Here is a 23,076-nt window from a genome sequence, read left to right on the forward strand (position 1 = left end):
GACACCCCCCACCCAGTGTTCTGTTCTCACTCTTCCATCACTCCATCCCATGGATCCCACTCCTGGTGCTGCCCACCCTCCCGGAGTCCCCTCAAGGAATCCACATTCAGCATCCTGGTTTCTACAGCATCTATTGGCACTCTCCAGAAAAGGGACCCACTCCCAGCATCCCGCCCACCCATCAGGGCTTGGGAACAAGGAGTTCCTCTCACATGGGCTGGGCAGGTACCCCCCACCCCCACACCAGGGCAGGGGAACCAGAAAATATTGTCCATGCTGCAGCCTTCATCTGGAGAGGGAGAGAGGGGAGGTCTGATAGTGCCCTCTGGTCCCCAGGAGGTCACTTCAAGATCCAGCAGCATCATCACATCCCTGGGAGTCACTTGAAGGTTCTGTAGCAGCATCCCATTCCTGGGAGGTCACCTTAAGGTTCAAGAGCAGCATCTTATTCCTGAGAGGACACCTTAAAGCCCATTGGCAGCATTCCATTCTTCACCTCAAGATCAGACAGCAGCCTCCTATCCTAGTGAGGTCAACTCGAAGTCTGTCAGCAGCACCCTGTGTCCGGGAGGTTTCAGCAGCAGCTTCCCATCCCTGGGAGTACACCCTGAGGTACCCCTGAGTTCCCAGGAGGACACCTCAAGGTCCAAGAGCAGATCCAGCAGCAGGGTCCCCTCCCTGGGGTGTCACATCCTGGCTTCTAGCCCCGTCTCCTGCTGCGGGCGCCGCCACGACGGGCACCGGGTTGGCACAGCTGAACGGCCGCTCCTGCCGCCTGTGGGTCCTCTGGTGCTCCTTGAGGTGGGAGAACCTCTTGAAGGTCTTCTGGCAGATGCCACACTGGTGGGGCCGGACGCCCATGTGCATCCAGTGCTGCCGGACGAAGTCCGACACCCAGGTGAAGCTGCGGTTGCAGCAGGGACACAGGATGAGGTGGTGGCCAGAGTGCCGGCGCTGGTGCACTGTCAGGAAGATCTGGTTGGAGAAGGTTTCCAGGCACTCATTGCATGTGTACATCATTTTCCCAGATGACAGAGAGCACCTGGAGGGGCCAGGCTCCTGCCACACCGTGCCACAGTCCCTGCTCGGGGCTTGTGGCTGGGAGGATGGGCATGGCCCCTGGCTGGGACATGCCTTCACATCTGAGGGCTGGCAGGAGCCATTGGGTGCCCAGTTTTGGGGCTGAGATGTTGGGCATGGGGCCTGTCTGGGACTATCCTTCACATCTGAGGGCTGGCAGGAGCCATTGGGTGCCCAGTTTAGGGGCTGGGATGTTGGGCAAGGCCCCTGGCTGGGACATGCCTTTGCATCCCCACTGGGTGCGCAGTTTTGGGGCTGGGATGTTGGGCATGGCACCTGGCTGGGACTTGCCTTCACATCTGAGGGCTGGCAGGTGCCATTGAGTGCCCAGTTTTGGGGCTGAGATGTTGGGAATGGGGCCTGTCTGGGACTTGCCTTCACATCTGAGGGCTGGCAGGAGCCATTGAGTGCCCAGTTTTGAGGCTGAGATGTTGGGCATGGGGCCTGGCTGGGACTTGCCTGCACATCTGAGGGCTGGCAGGTGCCATTGGGTGCCCAGTTTTGGGGCTGGGATGTTGGGCATGGCACCTGGCTGGGACTTGCCTTCACATTTGAGGGCTGACAGGAGACAATGAGTGCCCAGTTTTGGGGCTGGGATGTTGGGCAAGGCCCCTGGCTGGGACATGCCTTTGCATCCCCACTGGGTGCCCAGTTTTGAGGATGGGATGTTGGGCACGGTGCCTGGCTGGGACATGCCTTCACATCTGAGGGCTGGCAGGAGACAATGAGTGCCCAGTTTTGGGGCTGAGATGTTGGGCATGGCACCTGGCTGGGACTTGCCTTCACATTTGAGGGCTGGCAGGTGCCATTGGGTGCCCAGTTTTGGGGCTGGGATGTTGGGCATGGCCCCTGGCTGGGACTTGCCTCCACATCTGAGGGCTGGCAGGAGACAATGAGTGCCCAGTTTTGGGGCTGGGATGTTGGGCATAGGGCCTGGCTGGGACTTGCCTTCACATCTGAGGGCTGGCAGGAGCCATTGAGTGCCCAGTTTTGGGGCTGAGATGTTGGGCATGGGGCCTGGCTGGGACTTGCCTTCACATCTGAGGGCTGGCAGGAACCATTGGGTGCCCAGTTTTGGGGCTGGGATGTTGGGCATGGGGCCTGGCTGGGACTTGCCTTCACATCTGTGGGCTGGCAGGTGCCACTGGGTGCCCAGTTTTGGGGCTGGGATGTTGGGCACGGTGTCCTAGTGGGACACTTCTCTGGCTTTGAGGGCTGGCACGTCCCCTTAGCTGCCCAGGTCTGGGGGTGGGATGCTGAGCATGGCACCTGGCCGGGCTCTGAGGGCTGGCACGTCCCGTTGGCTGCCCAGGCGCGGAGGTGCCGCTTGATTTTCTTCTTGGACATGAACTTGCGGTCGCAGTGGACGCAGACATAGGGCACCCAGTTGGCGTGGCCACGCTCGTGGATCAGGAGGTTGATCTTCAGCAGGAAGGTTTTCCTGCAGATGGGGCAGGAGTAAAACTGCTTGGCAGAATTTCGCTGCAAGGCCGCTGGCCGGCCCACGCAGGAATCCTTCTGCAGCTCTGCTGGGCTGGGATCTGCCTGTTCTGTCTGTCTGTGGACATCTGGTGTCACCTCCTTTCCTGGTTCTTCAGGAATGTCGGCCACCAGATCTTGGCCAGTATTCCCTGAATCTTTCACAGCCTCCTCTTCAGGACCCTTGTCTTTTCCTGGACCCTTAGAGGGTGTTTTGGGCATTGATGGCTTCTCTGCAGCACCTCCCTTGAGACTCCCACCTCAGCATCTCCTGGGAATTTTTTAGAATCCAAACATCACTTTTCCACATGGTTTTAAGACATCAACAGCAAAAGGCTTTGTTTCCACCCACCCTATTCCCAGCCAGCACAAATCCCAGCCTTGCTCTCCTCTTCCAGCTCAGTCTCTAGATTGTGTAAAAGCCAGGAAGAGCCACATCTTATCCCTGTAGATGCCCCAAGAGCAGTTTGAGGTGACAAACATCACTGAGGGGGACAGGGGACTCTGGGCAGGTGCACCCATGCCATGCCGTGCCTTATCCCGAACAGTTTCAAGGCTGGTAACAGAATTTGCTGCACTTTCCTGGAAGCCCCAGGCCTGGAGAGAGGCCCAACAGACCCCAATACAAGCTGTGGCCCCACCAAGGAGGAATAAAGTTCAGTACCTGCTGCAGGGGGAGAAGAGTTCTGACCCTCGGCTTCCTGACAGGACACGGAGAGCAGGCAGGGAGGGGACGGAGTCGGCTGGCTGAGATCTGCCAGGACAGCAGAGCCTTCCAGAGGGATGGGTGCTGTGAGGGCAAGAGCAGTGATGAAAGTGGGTGAGGAACAGCCAGGCAGGGATCCAGGACCCTTTGAAACAGCAGCAGGATTTGCCAGGCACTCACGTGTGCTGCAGTTCTCTGGCAACACTGGGCTCCTGCATTCCTCCATCAGGTTCCCACTTTCTTCTGCTGGGCTCCTGCTTTCCTTTGCTGGGCTCCTGTTTTCCTCTGCTGGGCTCCTGTTTTCCTCCACCAGGTTCTTGCTTTCCTCTGCCAAGTTCCAACTTATCTCCATTGGGCTCCTGTTTTCCTCTACCAGGTTCATGCTTTCCTCTGCCAGGTTCCCACTTATCTCCACCAGGCTCCTGCTTTCCTCCACCAGGTTTTTGCTTTCCTCTACCAAGCTCTCACTTTTCTCTGCCTCATTCCTGCTTTCCTCTGTCTGCCTGCAGCCCCTCTCCATTGCCTCTGTCTCCAGCAATGTGTCATCACTGGTGCAGTTCTGTACAGCCAGCTCTGTGGAGGACAAGGACATTTGGATTCACCAGGAGCCAGTGCAGAGCTCCAAGGAGCCAGTGCAGGGTCCCATTGCACAGGGTGTCAGGATCCCTTACACCCAGCAGCTGCTGGGGCAGGAACTTCCAGGCTATCCACATGTTCCCTCACAGCAGACACCTCCCAACTCCTGGAAGTGTCCCAGGTTGGACAGGGCTTGGAGCAACCTGTGCTAGTGGAAGGTGTCCCTGACCATGGCAGGGGTTTGGAAAGAGATGAGCTTCCAACCCAAACCCAAAATTCTGGGATTCACGGTCCCAGTGAGGAGCCAGAAGCTCCTGGCACAGAAGAAACCCAGTGTCACCCACCTACAGCCAGCTCTGGGGACACCTCTGCTGCCTCAGGCTCCGATTCTGGCGGCGTGCTCAGCTCTTCTCTTTCCAACTGTAATAACAGTTCAGGCTTGGACAGGGCACAATCTGGGCAAGAGCAAGACAGACATCAGGGACATGATGGGACAGGGACTCTGCACCCACAGCTGGGCAACAGAGCCAGCCCCAGCCCAGGAAACTTCATCTACAACCGAGGCCACGACAGGAGTTATGGATACAGACAGGAAACAGCAGGAAGAGCTGACAGGGGAATATGGAAAGAAGCCTCTGACTGCTTTTTTTGGGAACAACTGCAAGAAAATCCATCCTTGCTCCACTCCTGCTACAGAATTCCCTGTTCTCCCAGAAATTCACCTTGCAGATTGGAAAATACCCTGAATGTCTGAAAGGGAATTGTGAGGCTCCTGACTGCATGTTTTCCCAGAGGCTGAGGGCAGTGCTGAGGGACCACCTCGAATCCTGGGGGCAATTCTGGGCCCCTCATGCCAAGGAAGACATTGAGGGGCTGGAGCATGTCCAGGGAAGTGAACAGACCTGGGGAACAGAGCACCAGGAGCTGTGGGGCTCAGGCTGGAGAAAAGGAGGCCCAGGGGGAACCTTCTGGCTCTCCACAGCTCCCTGACAGGAGGCTGCAGCCAGGAGGGAATCAGGATCTGCTCCCAGGGAATAGGACAAAAGGAAACAGCTTCAATGGGAGGTTCAGGTTGGATTTTAGGGAAAAATCTCATGGAAAAGAGTGTCCCAGGCAGAGAATTTTGGAGGTGACAACCCAGGGAGATGACACTACCAACAATGTACCTGTTCTCCATGAGGAAAAGACACCAAGCACTTACTACCCTGTCCTGCGTGTCCCTGCCACGCTCCAACTGCTGCCGGAGAGGACAGGGAAAAGAGAGGATTATTTGAGAGCTGGAGATTGCAGTGAAAGGCAAAGAGGCAGAGAAATGACCCCAAGAGAGCTCCTTGGGGCTGCCAAAGCGGCGGAAACGCAGCCTACACAAGGACACCAGCATCTCGTAGTTGCCTTCCATGACGCTCCGGTACATTTCCTTCTGTCTCTCGTCCAGGCTTGCCCACTCCTGCTGGCTGAACCGCACTGCCACATCCTCGAACAGCACCGGGATCTGCAACACCGGCTGGGATGTGGCACAGGGCAGCATCCCCGAACAGCTCCCAGCCCTTCAATGGCTCCGAAACCCCCCATACGGAGTCGCCCTTGCTTATTCCCAGCCTCCTAAAGCAGCCCGCTCCCAGCAGCCCACTGGAATCATCCCCAGTCTGCTGAAACCACTGCTGCCCCCTGAGGAGCCACTCGAATGGCTCCGGCCAGCCGGGAAACCACTGGATCCCCCTCCCGTCTTCTGAAGCCCACTGCAGCCTCCTCAGGAGCCCCCCCAGGCTCCCCCTCAACCTCCCGAGAGCCCCTCAGTGAATCCCCAATCCCACTCCCAGCCCTCCTCGCCCCCCATCACTCCCCTAAGCGACCTCAATCTCACCCTCAGCCCCACAAAAGCCCCCCCCTCGCCCTCTCCGGGGTCCCCCCGGTTCGCCCATCGCGGCACTCACCCCGGGGAGCCCCAGGGCAGCGAGGGGCCCGTCCCGCAGCGCCGCCTCCGCCCGCTCCATCCGCCGCTCCAGCTCCTCCAGGCGCGCCCGCAGCTCCGCCATGGCCCCGCGCCGCCGCCGGCAGGGCGGGCCCGCGCCGGACACGCCGCCGGAGGGGCGGCACCGGCTCCGGAGGGGTGGGTCCGGTGGATGGATGGGCGGTGGGATGGGTTGGGCAGTGGGATGGGCTGGGAGGGCGGCACCGAGCTCTCGGAGGGGTGGATCCGGTGGATGGATGGGCGGTGGGATGGGTTGGGCAGTGAGATGGGTTGGGAGGGCGGCACCGAGCTCTCGGAGGGGTGGGTCCGGTGGATGGATGGGCGGTGGGATGGGTTGGGCAGTGGGATGGGCTGGGAGGGCGGCACCGAGCTCCCGGAGGGGTGGGTCCGGTGGATGAATGGGCGGTGGGATGGGTTGAGAGGATGGCACCGAGCTCCCAGAGGAGTGGGTTAGGTGGATGGATGGATGGATGGATGGATGGATGGATGGATGGATGGATGGATGGATGGACGGACGGACGGATGGATGGATGGATGGATGGATGGATGGATGGATGGATGGATGGATGGATGGATGGATGGACGGTGAGATGGTATTGGCGGTGGGATGGGATCGGCAGTGGGATGGGTTAGGAGGGCGGCACCGAGCTCCCGGAGGAGTGGGTTAGGTGGGTGGGTGGATGGATGGATGGATGGATGGGCAGTGGGATGGCTTTGGGCTGGGTGGCAGCTCCCAGAGGGTTTTGGTCAATGTCAGGGGATGTGGCTGCAGGACTGGGCTCTGCTGGGCTCGGGTTCATCCCTGGCCTGAGTGAGGGAGTTGATGCCTCCTCAGGAGGCTCGCCTAGGGATCAAAGCAGGAGGAGCGGCCGATCCCCCTGAGGGCTGTGTGGCCCTTCAGAGGGACTTCGGCAGGTTGGAGAGATGGGCAGAGAGGAAACTTCTGGAATTCAACAGGGGCAAGGACAGATGCTACACCTGGGGAGGCACAGCCCCAGGTACCTGCACAGGCTGGGGGTGACATTCTGGAGCAGCTCCATGGGGAAGGAACTGGGGTTCCTGGGGGACAATGAGCTGTCCCTGAGCCAGCCGAGTGTCCTGGGGGCAAGAGGCCAATGGGATCCTGGGGTGCATTGGGAAGAGCATTCCCAGCAGGTCAGGGACGGATCCTGCCCCTCTTCCCAGCCCTGCAAGCACCTCTGGAGTGCTGTGTCCAGCTCTGCATCCTCAGCATGGCAGGGACAGGGAGCTCCTGGAGAAGGGCCAGCGGAGGCTGCAGAGATGAGGAAGGGCCTGGAGCATCTCTGTGCCCAGGAAAGGCTGAGGGAGCTGGGGCTGTTCTGCCTGGAGAAGAGCCCCAGCTGAGAGGGACCTCAGCCCTGGCTGCCCCTGGGTGTCCCTGGGTGTCCCTGTGTGTCCCTGAGTGTCCCTGTGTGTCCCTGGCTGTCCCTGGCTGTCCCTGTGTGTCCCTGGCTGTCCCTGGGTATCGCTGTCTGTCCGTGTCTGTCCTTGGGTGTCCCTGTCTGTCCCTGTATGTTCCTGGATGTCCCTGAATGTCTCTGGATGTCCCTGTGTGCAGGGAGGGTCAGAGCAGGCCCAGGCTCTGCTCCGGGGCCCAGCAGTGGCACCAGAGGAACGGGTAGGGACTGCTCCCAGGAATTGCCCCTGCACAGGAGGCAGAACTGCCCTGGGCAGGGACCGAGCTGGAACAGAGACCTGAGAGGGGCTGGACTCTCCTCCCTGGATGCTCCAGAATTCTCTGGGTGTCATCCTGAGCCCTGCTCTGGGATGGCGCTGCTGGAGCAGGGAGGTGCCTCCAGCTGCCCCGCTCTGGTCCCTTCCATTCCGGAATTCTGTGACTCTGCGTCCCGCCGGGCAGCGCCGCTGCGGTGGAGCCCCGGGGGGATTTCCCGCCGCCCCGATTGCCATCAGCCCCTTGCCGGTGACTGACAGCTGTCAATCACCGCGCGGGCTGCCGGCCGGCGGGGGCCGCTGTGGCGGCGGCGGAAGCGGAGGAGGAAGAGGAAGCGGCGCTTCTTGGCGGCAAGGAACGGCGGCGAGCAGGGCAGGGCAGGGCAGGGCAGGAGCGGCGGCGGCCGAGCGAGGGCCGCTCCGAGCGGATAGCTCCAGCTGCGGGCCGGGAGGCACGGGAAGGACCGGCGGCCGGAGCGGGGCTGTGCTGCCCCGCCGTTCTCCCGTGCCCAGCCCCGTGGCCCGGTTTGCGCTCCGTTTGTCCCGGCGCGGGGATGGAGCTGGCGGGCGGCAGCACCATCTCGCTGTGGACCGTGGTGGCGGCCGTGCAGGCGCTGGAGCGCAGCGTGGCCGCACACGCGTCCCGCCTCTTCAGCCTGGAACACCGGGCCGGCAACAGCGAGAAGAAACACCTGGATTGTGAGAAAATGGTCGGGGAGTTCGGGAGCCAGCTGGAGAGCAAGTGCGCGGCGCTGGGCACCCTCATGCAGGAGTACGGGAAGCTCCAGCGGCGCCTGGAGAACATGGAGAACCTGCTGAAGAACAAGAACCTCTGTATCCTGCGGCTGCCCCCCGGGGTGGAGGTCCCCAAGGTAAGGGATGGGTCTTTAAGGGGGACAGGGACAGAACAGAGGCTCCTGTGCTCCTCTGTTGGATTGTGCCCTTTTCTGACCCAGAGATGGGGTAACTGAGAGGCGTTTTACAAAACTTATTCCATTTTCAGTCTCATATATAAAGACACTTTCTGTCGAACCCTAAAAATTCTCTACAACTCCATTTCCCACACTCCTCACCTCTGCCGGCAGCATTCTGCCATGGAAATCATTGCATGATCTCTGCCAAGATTTCTTCTGTCACCTGTCTTGCGAAGGCACAAAGCAGGAAGTGGTTGCTCCTGTGAATTGTTTTATTCAGCTGGTTTTCCCTACCAAAGGATGGGCTGTCACGTTTTTTCCAACAACGGGAGGTTCTTCACCACTCTGAGGTCCCCAATGGGATGAGGCTCCAGGGGAAAGTAAGAATGTTGTAGAATAACACAATTCATCTCCCAAAGTTCAGCCAAGATCCAAACTGTTACTCTCAGTGTCCAGAGGACGCCCCAAGGCAGGAATTTTCTTTCCCTGAGACCCGGTAGCAGGGATAAGTAGGGGTAGGATTCTCTGTGTTCCAGAAGCAGTGCTGAGTGTCACTTTTGGGATTGCAGGCCCCAGCTGTGGCATTGGAAAACGATGCCACTGGCTTTTCCACTCAGGAGTGGGAGAACCTGGAGGAGTGGCAGAGGGAGCTGTGTGGAAAGGTGCTGACAGGGAAGAGAGAAGCTCCAGTCCTGCTGGGTGAGTGTTGCTGTCGGGTCAGTCATCAGCACTTTCTGGTGAGGGAATCTTTCCTACACATGAGAAGCAGATTTGTGAGAGCACAGTGAGGCTGCTGCCTGTGTCTGAGAACTCTCTGTGCTGCCCAGCCATGTGCTGTAGGTGATGGAGCTGGTCTGGGAGTGCTGCTGGGTGTGTTCCTCCCTGTGGATGCAGCACGGAAACATTCCTTTCTCTGTTCCTTGTCAGACGATGTCATCTCTGAACCTGCCCTCCTGTCCCGGCTCCAGGGAGGAGAAGCACCCTGCAGTGAGGAGGAGGCAGCTCCCAGAGAGATGCCAGCAGAACCAGGTGCAGGTAAGGGATGAATTAAAGCTTTAATGCTGGGGCTGAGGGTCCTGTGGTGCTGTCATGACAGAGGCTGTCATCACACAGAGCCTGGCACAAGGTGATGGTCCTGGTTTGCTCAGAGGGAGCTTCTAGGATCTCAAAAGGAGTGGATTCAGGGAGAGTAACAGAGAGTGATAAAAAAAAAAAATGTAACAGGTTTGACTTTAGGATTACAAGTCAGGAAAAATTCTTGGCTGTGAGGATGGTGAGACCCTGGCACAGGTTGCCCTGTGGCTGTCCCTGGATCTCTGAAAGTGTCCAAGGCCGGGCTGGACAGGGCTTGGAGCAATCTGGGATCGTGGAAAGTGTCTCTGACGGTAGAAGAAGATGAACCCAGGCTCTCCTGGATTCTGTGATCTGATTCCATGATTTCTGTCATTGGCAGAGGCTCTGCTGTTTGAACTCAATGTGAGCAGCTGGGACAGCAGAGAAGCACAGGAAAACCAGGAGGGAAGAGCAGGGCTGGCTGAACCTGGCCATGGTGAGTGTTGTGGCAGGGCCTGGGCTCGAGGGTCTGGAGGACCCTCTGGAACTGGAGGGTACTGGGAGAACCCCTTCCCTGCAGGGCAGAGCAGAGCAGAGCAGAGCAGAGCAGAGCTCCCAGATCAGGGATGGGAGGTGCTGGAGAGATTGTGTGTGGCAACAGGGTGAGTGGGTGGGCACCGAATTCCTGGGGCAGCAAGAGAGGAGTCCAGTGGGGCTGCAGTAACCAGTAAAGGAGTTTTCTCTTTCCCAGTAAAGGAGTTTCCTCTTTTCCTCAGCAGACTGCAGCATTCCAGAGCCCAGCTTTGCTGTCATTGTGAAGCAGGAAGAGGAGGAAGAGCCATATGCAAAGGAGCAGGGAGCCATGGAGGGCGTGGAGTTGTCTGAGCTTGGTGTGGGTGAGTTCTGAGTGATCCCACAACATCCTGTGCTGCTGGAGATGTGGGAATTCCTCACATTCCTGCTGCGGGACAGTGTGGGATGAAATATGGGGGCTGAGTGGAGACAGCAGGAGCCATGCTGAAGTGGGGAGTGGGCAGGAAGCCTGGGGAGAGTTTTATTCTTGAGAAGGTGAGAGTGCTGGGAGGATGAGGCACTGCAGATGAGGAGACTGGCATACCTGGAATGAATCCCTCAGAATACCAGGAATCATTAAGCTGAAAACAGTTCAGGGCAGGGAACTTGTTTCTGCCTATTTGAAAAATGCTGATTAAATTCACAGCAGTAAAGACTTGGTTTTTAATAAAAATAACATTAAGCCTATGAAGTTCTAAATGCTTTCTTTCAATCTTTTTTATTTTTCAAATAATTTTACCTGCTGTAAATGGTAGTTTGTATTATTGTACTTTATGGATGGAGAGACAGAAGTTGACCTCAGATCAAAAAAACTCATAGGGTTCAATTGTTTTTAATTTTTTTTCAATACTGTGGTGGAACCTGAGCAGGAGAATGGTTCTCCATGTGTGTATCTGAGATCCAAACAGGCCTGAAGTGTAAAAATGTCTAAAAATAGGGTGTAAATAAGCTCACAAAACAATTCTCATCCAGATCACGTTAATCCTGCAGCCAGCAAAACATTTTCAGTGTTGTGGTCATGGTGGGTTGAGTCCAGGAAGAGAAAATAATGTTTAGTTTGTGGTTTGTTTTGAGATTGGGGTGTTTTTTTATTTCTCAGTGCATTTCACTTGTATTTTGGCTGCAGCTGTTTGTTCTGGAACACGAGTTCAGGGAGGTTGTTGCCCTCCAGAGTCCCCATCAGTGCTGTCACAAGAGTGGTAGAATATTGCAATTTATTGAGAGATTTAGACCCAAATATAGAGGGTGACAAGGAGAGAATTTGAAGATAAACAGAATTAATTAAAACACCTAAATAATAATGACCTTGTTATTATTTAGGTCACATAAAAATCAGCTTCCTGTGGTAAAGTTGGTTCAGCATAAAGTTTGGGGTTTCAGTCAAAATGCTCAGTTGTGAAGAGCATTTTTAGCTTGCTCTTGTCCAAGAATCCTTGGGTTCTGTTGACTGTCAGATGATTTGAATGGAGTTGTTCCCTCATGAGGAAATCAATGAAATCAGCAGTTCATCTCACATCAGAATTTTATGGGGACATCAAACCTCTGGACTCGATGGTGTCATGACAATGGAGCTGTTGGAGTTCCTGCTGCATTTCATCTGCTTGTGGATTTAATGGTTGGATACAAAAATCAATTTCCAGTCACAATCTACTTGGTCAGATCTTACTCAGGAGCAAATGAGTTTAGAACTTTCCCTAAAATTTGGCTGATTTGCTACTTTAATACAGAAAGAATAAAATTACACTCCATGTTTTGGTCCAGTTAGAACTTATATCAAAACATTTTATACCTTCATTTTTTTAATGTTCTTAGTGCCATAAATTGCAGGATAATATCGAGGCAAAGGCTTCCTGCTGGCAGAGGACTGGGTTAGGTGGGATATTGGGAAGGAATTCCTGGCTGAGGGTGGGGAGGCTCTGGCACAGGGTGCCCAGAGAAGCTGTGGCTGCCCCTGGATCCCTGGAAGTGTTCAAGGAAAAGTTGGACAGGGATTGGAGCAACCTGGGGTAGTAGAAGGTGTCTCTGCCCATCGCTGTTTCTGTATTTTACATGCTCCATGTTTCATCACTTTTTGAAGCTGCCTTTGATATTGGAGGTGATGCTGTATTTTACAGTTTCTCTGTTCCAGAGCCAGCTCTCCTGAATTTCAGAGACAAATACATGTATTTGTTGCAAATCTCTGTGCTATTTTGGGATTTGTGTTGTTTGAATTGCAAAAATAGAACCCTGAATTCAAGACAAAATGTGAAGTGACACAGAAAGGCACTCCTTCTTCAGGACTGAGAGGGAGAATAGAGATTGTCCCTGTGCACAGGCAGGGTGATGCTTGCAGGAATCACAGAATCATGGAATTGAAGTTGGGAAAGGCCTCTGGCTGTCAAGTCCATCCATTTCCCAGCACTGCCAAGGCCCCACTAACCCATGTCCCCAAGTGCCACATCCACATGGCTTTTAAATCCCTTCAGGAACAGGGATTCCATCACTGCCCTGGGCACCCTGTGAAGGGGGTGGTCAGCCCTTTCCAGGAAGGAATTTTTCTAATATCCCACCTAAATGGATAGGGAGCACAATTCCTCACAGCTCTGAAAGAATCCATAAGTGCCTCACAGATCAGAGAATCCTTGATCCCTCATGGCTCTGAGAGGACTCCAGTCCCTCACAGCTCTTAGAGGATCCCTGATCCTTTGCTGCTTTGAGGGGACCCTGTTCCCTCATGGCTCTGAGAGGATCCTCAATCCCTCATAGCTCTGAGAGGATCCCAAGCTCCTCACAGCTCGGATGGGACCCTGATCCCTTATGGCTCCGAGAGGATCCCTGATCCCTCATGGCTCTAGCCTGAACCCGTTCCCTCACTGCTTGAGAGGAATTGGCTCTCATGGCTCTGAGAGAACCCGCTTCCCTCATGGCTCTGAGCTGAACCTCAATCTCTCATAGCTCTGAGGGGGGATCCTGTTCCCTCATGGCTCTGGTGAACCCCAATCTCTCACAGCTCTGAGGGGGGATCCTCTTCCCTCATGGCACTGGGTGGACCCTGATCCCTCACAGCTCTGAGGGAATTGGCCCTCATGAATTGGAGAGGATTTCCAATTTCCCTCACGGCTCTGAGGGGGATCCTATTCTCTCATGGATCTGGTGAACCCCAATCCCTCACTGCTCTGAGGGGGATCCTATTCCCTCATGGCTCTGGGCTGAACCCCAATCTCTCACAGCTTTGAGTGGGATCCTGTTCCCTCATGGCTCTGGGTGGACCCCGATCCCTCATGGCTCTGAAGGGGATTCTGTTCCCTCATGGCTGTGAGTGATCTCTCACTGCCCTGAGAGAATTGGCCCTTGTGGATTGGAGAGGACCCTGTTCCCTCATGGCTCTGGGTAGAACCTGATCCCTCACGGCTCTGAGGGGGTCCTGTTCCCTCATGGCTCTGGTCTGAACCCTGATCTCTCACAGCTTTGAGTGGGATCCTGTTCCCTCACGGCTCTGAGGGGGTCCTGTTCCCTCATGGCTCTGGGCGGACCCTGATCCCTCAGAGCTCTGAGGATACTGTTTCCTCACGGCTCTGGGGGGGATCCTGTTCCCTCACAACTCTGAGGGGGATCCTGTTCCCTCATGACTCTGGGTGGATCCCAGAGCCTGAGGGGGATCCTGTTCCCTCATGACTCTGGGTGATCTCTGATCCCTCAGAGCTCTGAGGATCCTGTTTCCTCACGGCTCTGAGGGGGATCCTGTTCCCTCATGGAGCACCATGGTTCAAGGTTTAGGTGTGCACGTGGCCAGGACGCAGTGAGGGTGGCCGGGGTCACGGCGGGCGGTGAAGGAGCCCCACGGTGCCACCCGGCCGCCCCTCAGCCGCCATTCCCCGCAGGGCCGGACGCCGCTGGACACAACGCCCCGGCCCTGGCTGAGGGCAGGAACCGGCCGAGTGCCCGGAGCTGCGAGGACCGGGATGGGAGAGGGAGTCCCGCCGATACCAGCACCGGTGAGTGGTGTCAGGGTGGGTGGGGGGGATATGGGACACCGAGCACCTGCCAGGTTTTGGGAGTATCTGAGGTGTGGGTGGTGTTTTGGCCTGGAAAAGGAGGGGACCTTGTGGCTCTGCACAGCTCCCTGGCAGGAGGGGACAGCTGGGGTGCTCAGGCTCTGCTCAGGAGGAGAGGAAAACAGCCATGAGTTGTGCCAGGAGGGGTTTAGTTGGATATTGGGAAAACCCCTTCCCCAAAAAGGCTGTTCAGTCCTGGCCCAGCTGCCCAGGGCAGTGGTGGAGTGCCCTTCCCTGGAGGGATTTAAAAGCCCTGTGGATATGGCACTTCGGTGACCTTGGCAGTGCTGGGGGAATGGTTGGACTCAATGACCTTAAAGGGCTTTCCCAACCTCAGCAATTCCATTATTCTATGACCAGCATCTCTCCAAGGCACTTGCTGTGCTGAGTTTGATCTTCCAACTACTGCTGTCAGGCATTGCATCCCCACCAGCCTTTCCAGCATGCTCCATCACACCCTACTTTTCCCTTTCCTGGGAAATCCACCATCCCCCTTGGCCAGATCTGCACTGTAAAAGTGCAGACCGCTGGCCCATCTGCTTTTCTTTATTTATTCCACAGACTTTTGTTTTCTTTTTTCTATAAGTTTCACGGCTTACTCTCTAAGAACTCTCTTTTTATGAGTGTTTCTCTGATGGGTGAGAAGTGGTGTGTGACTGAGAGGGATTGAAAAGGAAATAACAGAGCTCCAGCAGCACCAAGACAGAAATGAACCTCAAGGACAAGAATTCAAGTGGCTCTGGCCTCTCCTGAGGCCATGGAGAACATGTTTTCACTTGCATGAAAATATGCATTTCTCAGGCTCAAACATCTGCTGAGGGTTTTGCAATCAAGATTTCAGGTCTGTTCAAGAAGCCTTGGTCAGCAAGAACTAGAACTGGAGCGAGGTTTTCTTTGGAATGTGAGCTAGAACAGAGCAGATCTGGCTGGGCTGGACTGACAACTGGAATTAATTTTGTATAGTGTTAAAATAACACTGGTTCCTGTTAACAGAAGACAGCATAATCCGGATTAAGCAAGAGGAGTTGTGCACTGCAGTTCGGGAGGAGAAGGCTGCAGAAGCTCCTGGAGAGCCCTGCCCAGGTGAGTAACTGCATACCTCAGAGGGAAAACAAAACAGAGGATATAATTCCAGGTTGTGTGTGGGTTTGTCCCCCCACCTCTGGTCATGTATTCCAAATCTTGAGGAAGTCTTAAGCAGACTTGCCAGCAGACCTGACAGGGAAGGGCTGGGGTTGCCCCTTTCCCTTCTCACAGACATTTTGGAGTTTGTGGCTGCATGGTTGGTTTTTACCCAAGTGTTCATTAGGAGTTGTTTCATCCTCCCCTAAAGTCCTTCAGGTTGCCTTTTCCCTTCCCTTCTGGGGTTTTCCTGGGTAAGGAGGAGCACACAGGCTCCTCTCAAAGGCTGCAGGGCCCTGTTCTTTGCCCTCTCACTTAGAATCTCTTTGTTTTACAAATCAGCCGCTCTGCTTTGCAGATTTTCCTCACTCTTCACAAAGGTAGAAGTGCTGCCTGTTGGCTCCACTGAAATTGTGCTCGTCTTCTTATGTTTGTAGCCAGCTGGAATTTTTAGACCTTTCCAACAGGTTTCCCTAAGAAACTGGGTTTAGGGGAGCTTGGTTTGGGGTAACAACCTCCAAAGCCCAGACCAGAGCAGGTTTTCAGCCTTGTGAAATCCTGAGTTTAGACAGGCATGATACACTTCTCCTGGACTTCCTCCCTTAGCAGAACGAGGATTTTACGAGCCTGAGGTATCCAGTCAGACCAGGAAAGGCAGCGAGGTGGATGCCAGGGAGCTGCCAGGCACAGAGGGTGAGGACATCCCAAGAGATCCTGACACAGGTGAGGATCTGCCAAAAGCTGCACTGCAGGAATTATCCCTTAATGGCTCTTCCTGCTGGCTTTGTTACCATTGAGCATTCCCAAATTATCCAGGCTTTGTGTCTTCCCCTGCTGTTTCTCAGTTGTGTAAATTCTCCCCAATTAACAGGATTTCAGACTTATGCAATGAATGTTTCATCGTGGATTAAACAGGAGGAGCCATCCTGCTCTAAACAACAGGGCTTGGAGAAAGAGGAAATCTCTGCAGATCCAAGTAGAGGTCAGTAACAGATTTCAGCTGGGATTTTGGGGACAGTAAATCCAGTTTACAGTATTTTTTAATACTATATGAAATGTCATAACCATGTTAACCATGAGAGAACTGGGACAAACCTCAGTCTGCTGGTTAACATTTGGTCACAGAAATTTTGGGCTCTGTGAGCTGAAGAGGTTCCTTCCCCCTTCAGCCATCCAAAAGCTGTCAGAGGCAGTGGCTTGGGCTTGTGTTGAGGCAAACCCAGAGCTGTGCTCAGGCTGCATGGATCGAGTTTGTGCTGCTTTTATCTGGATAAAAACCTGGATGAGGGCTGGGCCAACAGAGTGCTGGGCAAGGGAGTGACATCAGCTGGTGGCCAGTGGTGTCCCAGGGCTCAGTACTGGGGCCATTCTGTTCGATGTCTTTATCAGTGATGTGGATGAGGGCATGGAGGGCACCCTCAGTCCTTTTTATGGCCAGGATTCCCTGCCCTGAAGACAAGTTTCTCAATTCCCATGCAGTCAGTTCTTCCAGGCCTTTCTGGAAATGGTTTGGAGTCTTTGGAGACTTTGTAATCCATTCCCATTCTTGACCTCATTCCTGCCTTTGCTCTGTGTTGTGCTTGTCTCCAGGAGCTACAGCAAGGATGTCTGTCCCAGAAATTGCTGCCCTATCTCCACATGCCCCTCCCTTCTCCAGCCAAATCTTGTTCTTTCTCCATGGCTCCATGGCCATACAGTTATCAGTTTTTGGGACATACATTCCTTTATTTTCTGGGAACTGGAAGCTCAGTGGGTATCACTTTGGACTGCAGTTTACAGGATCACAAGAGAGTGGGCTTTAATCACTGATTTTCCATCCTGGCTGCAATTCCAGTCACTGACTTGCTTTGAAAGTTTCATAATAAAAATACTACTCCACTTGGCTTGTTATTCAGGCAAGCACCAATTCCTGGGAGCAGAGAGTGCTTCTGATAAGCTCAGGAGAGGTTTAGGTTGGATATTAGGAAAAGGTTATTCCCCCAGAGGGTGTTTGAGCACCAAACAGGCTCCCCAGGGAATGGGCACAGCCCCAAGGCTGCCAGAGCTCAGGGGGCATTTGGACAACGCTCTCAGGCACAGGGTGGGATTGTTGGGGTGTCCATGCAGGCCAGGGGTTGCACTCCATCCTTGTGGGGGTCTCCCAGCTCAGGAGATCCCACAGTTCTGTGACTTGCTGAGCTGGATCCAGGGCCCTGCTTGGACTCTGCTCCTGGAGATGCTCAGGGGAGTGTCTAGAGTGCAGCTGGGATCACTGAGGTGGGACAGTGTCTGCTCTGTGATCTGAGTGAGAGGCTGAATCTGAGACTGCAGCAATCATTTTTAATGTAGATTTAAAAAAATACAGTTAAAAGTCCTTCTGTTTTACTGGAAAGTTTGTTTCAGTTGATGCTGGTACTTTGTTCCCCCTTCAATATTAAAGATGTGGCTTTGGGCTGGGAGGGACATTCCTAAGGGGACTCCTGAATTAAAAATCTCTAAAATCTCTGTTTCAGATGAAAATCTGAAGAGGAATCATCCAGCAGATTGCTTAGAAAACAAGACCTGTGACTTAGAGGTACCAGGAAGGCCAGGAGAAGTGTTTCCCAGAGATCCCAGCCATGGAGTGACATGGGACAGTCAGTGGAATTCAGAAATGATGGAAACAACCACCACTGGGAATGGGAACAGCCTTGGAGGTGATGCTCAGTACAATTTCTTTAGTGCTCAGGAAAAGAGCCTGGAAAAGAGGCCCTGTGTGTACAAATGTGAGAGAAACTGCCCACAGCAGAACCAGCCTCAGGCACCTCAGGGAGAAGGGGAAATGTTTCCAGGCCCCACGTGTGAGAGGATGTTCCCTCTGCTGCACCCACACCTGGCAGAGATGGGAATGGGCTTGGGAGAGAAGGGAGTGGGCCTGGGAGAGAATGGAATGGGCCCAGGAGAGAAGGGAATGGGCCTGGGAGAGAGGGGAATGGGCCCAGGAGCTGCTCCCACCTCCTGTGAGGGGCCAGGGCCCCGCTCTGAGTGTGCAGAGGCTCCCCCAGGGCCAGGCAGGCCCCGTGATCAGGACAGCCTGGGCACAGAGGAAGCTGCTGAAAACGAGGAGAGCTTCCCCACGGACACATCGGGATCCAGCCCCTGCTGGGAGCCACCCCTGGCCCGGGGCAGCCCTGCCCAGCAGCAGAGCCAGGCCCGGGGCAAATCCTACATCTGCAGCGACTGTGGGAAAAACTTTGTTTGTCATTCATGGCTCGTTAGGCACCAGACAAGTCACACGGGAGAGAGGCCCTACAAGTGCTCCAAGTGTGACAAAACCTACAGGAGGAAGGATTACCTCCTGAACCACCAGCGCCGGCACACGGGAGAGAGGCTTTTCCAGTGCCCTCTCTGCAGCAAAAGATTTGTGCTCAAGAGGAGCCTGCTGAAGCATCAGGAAGGTCACATGCAGGACACCCACGTGCCACTGGTCAACTGGCCCTGCAGGGACATCAGGGGCTCCGTGATGCATTCCATATAGGACATCCTCCACAGCCCCCTCGGTGTCCCCACCCCAGCTCTGTGCCAGACCCTGATGGCAGGAGGGGCCATCCTGAGCCCCTCCCAGGAAAAGGGAGGTGGCTGGGGATTATTTTCTGTGTTAGACAGCATTCACCAGTGCCTGTGGATTTGGGGAGGTGGAGTTTGGAGGTACTGCTGGGTGTGAGTCCATGTGGGAGAGAAACTGCATTGACATGGAACAATTTGTGATGTCTGTTACAAAGAAGAGTTGTCTGAATAGAGAGAAATTATCCAAAATGTTATCCCAGGAGTCCAGAGTCCTTGGACTGGGCTGGGAACACGTGAGTTAAAGGTATTAATTGTCCACTGAAGGAGTGGAACTGTGTCAGGAAACACCCACTGGGGTGAGATGCTTTGGGAAAGGAAGTGTTGCACCTGTAGCTGTAGGAGGAAGCTTCTTTCCTCAAACAAACTTTTTTCAAACAGAAAGAAGGTGTAGAGCCTTGGGGACAGCTTATTCCCACTGTTAAATCCTGGGCTCCTCACTGCTGAACCCCAAGGGAGAATTCCTGAAGGGCCAGATCCTTCCTGGGAGTTGTAAAATGGACAGAGAGCCTGGAATATGGTTTTAATTCTGCATAGCCTTAAAGTTGTCTTGCATTTCTTTGTTCATGGTCTTCTATGTTTGTTCAGTTTTCCAAATCCTCTGAAAGCAGAACATGGAGATGCTGAAGAAACCTGGGAAATAGAGAGTTAATGGGCTACTGTGTCTCAAACTCTGATAGCAGGATCTGCAGGAGAGGGGCCATGTGGAGGTAGGGCAGCTCTGCTCCTCCAGCCTCCTCCCTTGGGTCTGTGTGTCCCACTCCCAAGAAGAAAGAAGCTCTCAAGGTTTGTAGATGCCTCTGGTCAAAAAGGAATGACAGGTATCAGGATGGTCCAAGAGAGCTAGTGGCAAATTCTACTCTTAGCATGGGAATTGGAATTTTTGCCTTTTCTTCTGGAAGAGAAACTAAAAGGTAAAAGGGAAGAGGGAAGATCAGAGGGATGAAGGGGAGGACATCACCAATCCCGGCTTCAGCATCAACCCAGCTGACACTGTCCAGGATCCCAGAGGTGCCCCTATGAGCCCTGGATCACCCTTTTACAGCCAAGTTTTCCACAGTCCTTGTTGGACACTCCATACCCTGTGCTGTGCATGATGTGCTTATCTCCAGGAGCCAGAACAAGGGTGTTTGTCCCAAAAAACAGCTATCCCAGCTCCATCTCCTCCTCTTTTCCAGCCAGATCCTGTCCTTCCCCACAGCTGAGACACACCCCCGTATCTCCTGGCCTTCTACAGAATCCAAAGTGATAAACCTGGGCCTGAAAAGTTACCAGCTTGGTACTCTACTTACTTCAGCAGAATGAAAGGAGAATTATTTGAGAATTTAGGTGGGGAAAAAGCATGGTAGAGACAAGCAAGACCCCAGAGAGGAAATGAAAGGGAGGAAAGGAGCTGAGTTACTGCTGTCAGTGAAAACTGAGCAGCTGCAGAAAGCGTTAAGGAAGAAAAGGAAGAAGACAATCCCAAAATTGGAAAAATCAGAGGGACTGAAAATATCAGAGGGTCCTGTTCTGCAGCCAAACCCTATTCCAGTTTGTCCCTTGTTATGCAGGTTTGGGACACAGCAGCACTTTAACTCCTTGGTGCCCAGGATGCTACACCCCAGGGCACTGCCCACATGGAATTGGGACCCACTGCTCTTATTGGGGCCAACTCCAGAAATTCCCTTTCCTGCCGCGGCAGGAATTTGCAGTTGTGGTACTTTAATTTTAAATCAAAGAGTGCAGGTGCTGCATGGAGTCAGTGTACAGTAGCCTCTGAATTCTTTTGGGGTTAAGGTTGGCAGATTCCTGCTTTTCACCCAAGAGTCATAAATTAACCTGAGCAGTTTGGCACAGGGGCATTTGCTCCAGGGATTTTAACTCCTTGCTCTCCGGCTCCTACACCAGCATCCTGCTATGTTAACACTGGATATTGTGCTCCCGTGTCCATTAAAAATTCTTATTAATTGTTGACAAGAACCAGCTGGAATGTGAATGCCCAGACCATTATTCCAACTGCGTGGATAAGATTCCACTTACTGGATGTGTGGCTAGAGTCACAGCTGAGCATGACCTGAGCTGGGACGGGTTCCTGTGAACCGATGGGTTCCTGTCTGATCCCACACCACACTCACACAGGTTTCCTCACAGAATCCATCCCAGATTTCCCACAGCAGAGCATCGAGCAGAGGGATCCTTACAACAATTTCATCTTGATACAACGACACGGTAACAGCTCAAGGTGGTGCCTCCAAGGAGGGACCCCAAACAAAGGATTTCCACCCCCTCCCCGGGCTTTTCTCACCTCACAGCCTAAACAGAAAGTGTGGGATGGTCGGCTCCTGCTGTGTCCCTGCATGTCCCTCACTGTGCCCTTTGTTATGGAAAAATCGGGCAGTTCTCAGCCCCTCGGGCTCCGGATTGTTTCCCTCCCTCCCTCCCTCCACAGCTTCCAGGATGCTCTTGCAAATCAACCTGGGTCAGGCCGAACGGGATCGTTTTTCAGGAGCCATTTCCCGCTGCATCTCCGAGCTCCAGGAGATTCGGGGGGTGTTGGAGGAGGTAAGGAATGTCCTTCCCCCGGTTCTCGGCACCACCCCAAGTTTCCATCCCGTTCTTCAGGGCACACAAGCGATTTTCTTATCTGCGCAGTTGTGGCAGCCGGGACTCCGGGGAGTTAAGGCTGTGTGCCAAAAACTGATAAGGACAAGGAGTTAACAGGATGTGGTTGGAGAGGGGGGCACGGCACATAGGCAGCGCTGTTCCAGCTCCTCCCCGGGACGCAGAGAGACAGCACTGGACAAACAGCGGGGAACCGAGCAGGGAGATCTGCAGGGGAGAATCGAGACCACCATAATCCCTCAAAGCCCTCCGACCCAATTCCAGAAAGGTCCAGCAGCAGAATTGCGCACACTCCCTCATTTGCATGGGAAGTGGGAAACCTGATCCCGGGGCGGGGAGCACTTACCCATAAGAAGGTGCCCCCACAGCATCCTCGGGACCGTGCCCACCCTGCACACCTGGATCGGCGCTGGAGCCAGGACTGGTGATGTTCTCTGACCTCTCCCCTCTCCCCTCCTTCCTTTTTAATTTACTAATAGAAGATAAGGGACTAACTCATCCCAATTTCCATGCTAAGTGTATAAATTACTAATCAAACCTCGTAGCTCTTTTGGGATCCTTTGGCGTTTGTCGTTCCTTTTGGACCCCGGGCATCTCCATGCCTGAGGAACTTCCCTTTGGAGCGAGACACGGCGCTGCTTGTTAAACATCCTCCTTCAGAGACCTTTTGCTCGTGTTCAGGGCTCCTCAGGGATTGAGTCGGACGTGTCGTGGCCTCGTGAGGACACGATTTATTCCTTTTACTAATAAGAATTTAGATTTGTCACCTGTCACTTTGTCGGTGTCGTACTGGGATAAAATAGAGAAACAGAGGTGTTTGAGTTAGGGAAGAGCCCATTTGAGGTCAGAGCTCCTTTTCTTTAAAGGAAATTTCCTTAAAGGACCTTTTTTTTGCGTGTTTCTGCTTAAGTTTTGTCCGGATGTTTGATTCGTTGGCTGGAAATTTCAGGGGTTTTAATTAAAATTGTCAGATGCCACGCGTCGTTCTGCGGCGGGAGTGGAAGGAAGGAGCGAGGCTGAATCCAGAGGAGGAGTTCATGGGCTGCCACCCCCCAAATCCCAGGTTTCAGGGCATCTTTGCATTGGGAAGAAACGGGCGGGGAGGCGGGGGCTGGTCCCGGGGTCCGCCTGCGCTCCAGGCGGGGAAGTCCCTCCGCTCCCCCGGCCCGGGACCGCGCTCCGGGCGAATCCCGCGTGCCACCGGTGCTCGGAGAGGGAGTCCCGGAGCTCCTTCCCCGTTCCGCGGCCGGTGCTCGGTAAGGGAGTCCCGGTTCTCCACTCCCGTCCCGCGGCCGGTGCTCGGTAAGGGAGTTCCGGTTCTCCACTCCCGACCTGCAGCCGGTGCTCGGTAAGGGAGTTCCGGTTCTCCACTCCCGACCTGCAGCCGGTGCTCGGTAAGGGAGTCCCGGTTCTCCACTCCCGTCCCGCGGCCGGTTCTCGGTAAGGGAGTCCCGGTTCTTCACTCCCGACCTGCAGCCGGTGCTCAGCGGAAGCTCCTTCAGTTTCGGCGCCACCGCCGTTGGCATGACAACGAGCGGACGCCGCTCCAAATCTCCGCCTCCCTTCCCGCCTCACCCAATCAGCGCCCTGGTTTCTCCTCGCGATGACCAATGGGGATGCGCGTCTCTCCCGCCCTCTCCTCGTGGTGGGCCCCGCGCACAGGCGGCTGGGCGGAGTCGGCGGGCCAAT

The 23,076-nt window shown here is 54.6% G+C and overlaps 2 protein-coding genes across 5 annotated transcripts; one reads left to right on the plus strand and one right to left on the minus strand.

Moving 5' to 3' along the window:
* Positions 1-114: 114 nt before the first annotated feature.
* On the minus strand, positions 115-5,885 carry LOC130250377 (zinc finger protein 777-like). Its single transcript, XM_056485984.1, has 6 exons — positions 5,776-5,885; positions 5,207-5,333; positions 4,186-4,296; positions 3,446-3,838; positions 3,224-3,349; positions 115-2,830 (listed from the first exon to the last, which is right to left on the minus strand). Exons 1-6 carry the CDS (start codon positions 5,875-5,877, stop codon positions 2,721-2,723), a joined length of 969 nt encoding a protein of 322 aa, XP_056341959.1. The 5' UTR covers positions 5,878-5,885; the 3' UTR covers positions 115-2,720.
* Positions 5,886-7,639: 1,754 nt separating this feature from the next.
* On the plus strand, positions 7,640-22,887 carry LOC130250364 (zinc finger protein 282-like). 4 transcript variants are annotated; one of them, XM_056485960.1, is made up of 10 exons: positions 7,640-8,377; positions 8,989-9,118; positions 9,347-9,454; positions 9,873-9,968; positions 10,249-10,368; positions 13,906-14,019; positions 15,073-15,162; positions 15,811-15,924; positions 16,073-16,183; positions 17,694-22,887. In XM_056485960.1, exons 1-10 carry the CDS (start codon positions 8,060-8,062, stop codon positions 18,695-18,697), a joined length of 2,205 nt encoding a protein of 734 aa, XP_056341935.1. In that variant the 5' UTR covers positions 7,640-8,059; the 3' UTR covers positions 18,698-22,887. The 4 variants fall into 4 exon arrangements, with proteins under 4 accessions (XP_056341935.1, XP_056341933.1, XP_056341934.1 ...); XM_056485958.1 differs by having other exon boundaries at positions 7,641-8,377; positions 15,808-15,924; XM_056485959.1 differs by having other exon boundaries at positions 7,641-8,377; positions 10,252-10,368; positions 15,808-15,924.
* The last annotated feature ends 189 nt before the right edge of the window (positions 22,888-23,076 follow it).

Source organism: Oenanthe melanoleuca, chromosome 2 (genome assembly GCF_029582105.1).
Source record: "Oenanthe melanoleuca isolate GR-GAL-2019-014 chromosome 2, OMel1.0, whole genome shotgun sequence".
Classification (NCBI taxonomy): domain Eukaryota; kingdom Metazoa; phylum Chordata; class Aves; order Passeriformes; family Muscicapidae; genus Oenanthe; species Oenanthe melanoleuca.

Bases quoted from the DNA above. Each gene is read 5' to 3' on its own strand.
- LOC130250377 (XM_056485984.1), bottom strand. From the start codon at position 5,877: ATGGCGGAGCTGCGGGCGCGCCTGGAGGAGCTGGAGCGGCGGATGGAG. The intron at 5,334-5,775 runs GTGAGTGCCGCG...CCGGTGTTGCAG, and splicing joins CTGCCCTGGGGCTCCCCGGG to ATCCCGGTGCTGTTCGAGGA. The intron at 4,297-5,206 runs GTAGGCTGCGTT...GCTCTTGCCCAG, and splicing joins CGAGATGCTGGTGTCCTTGT to ATTGTGCCCTGTCCAAGCCT.
- LOC130250364 (XM_056485958.1), top strand. From the start codon at position 8,060: ATGGAGCTGGCGGGCGGCAGCACCATCTCGCTGTGGACCGTGGTGGCG. The intron at 10,369-13,905 runs GTGAGTTCTGAG...CATTCCCCGCAG, and splicing joins GTTGTCTGAGCTTGGTGTGG to GGCCGGACGCCGCTGGACAC. The intron at 15,925-16,072 runs GTGAGGATCTGC...CCCAATTAACAG, and splicing joins CCCAAGAGATCCTGACACAG to GATTTCAGACTTATGCAATG.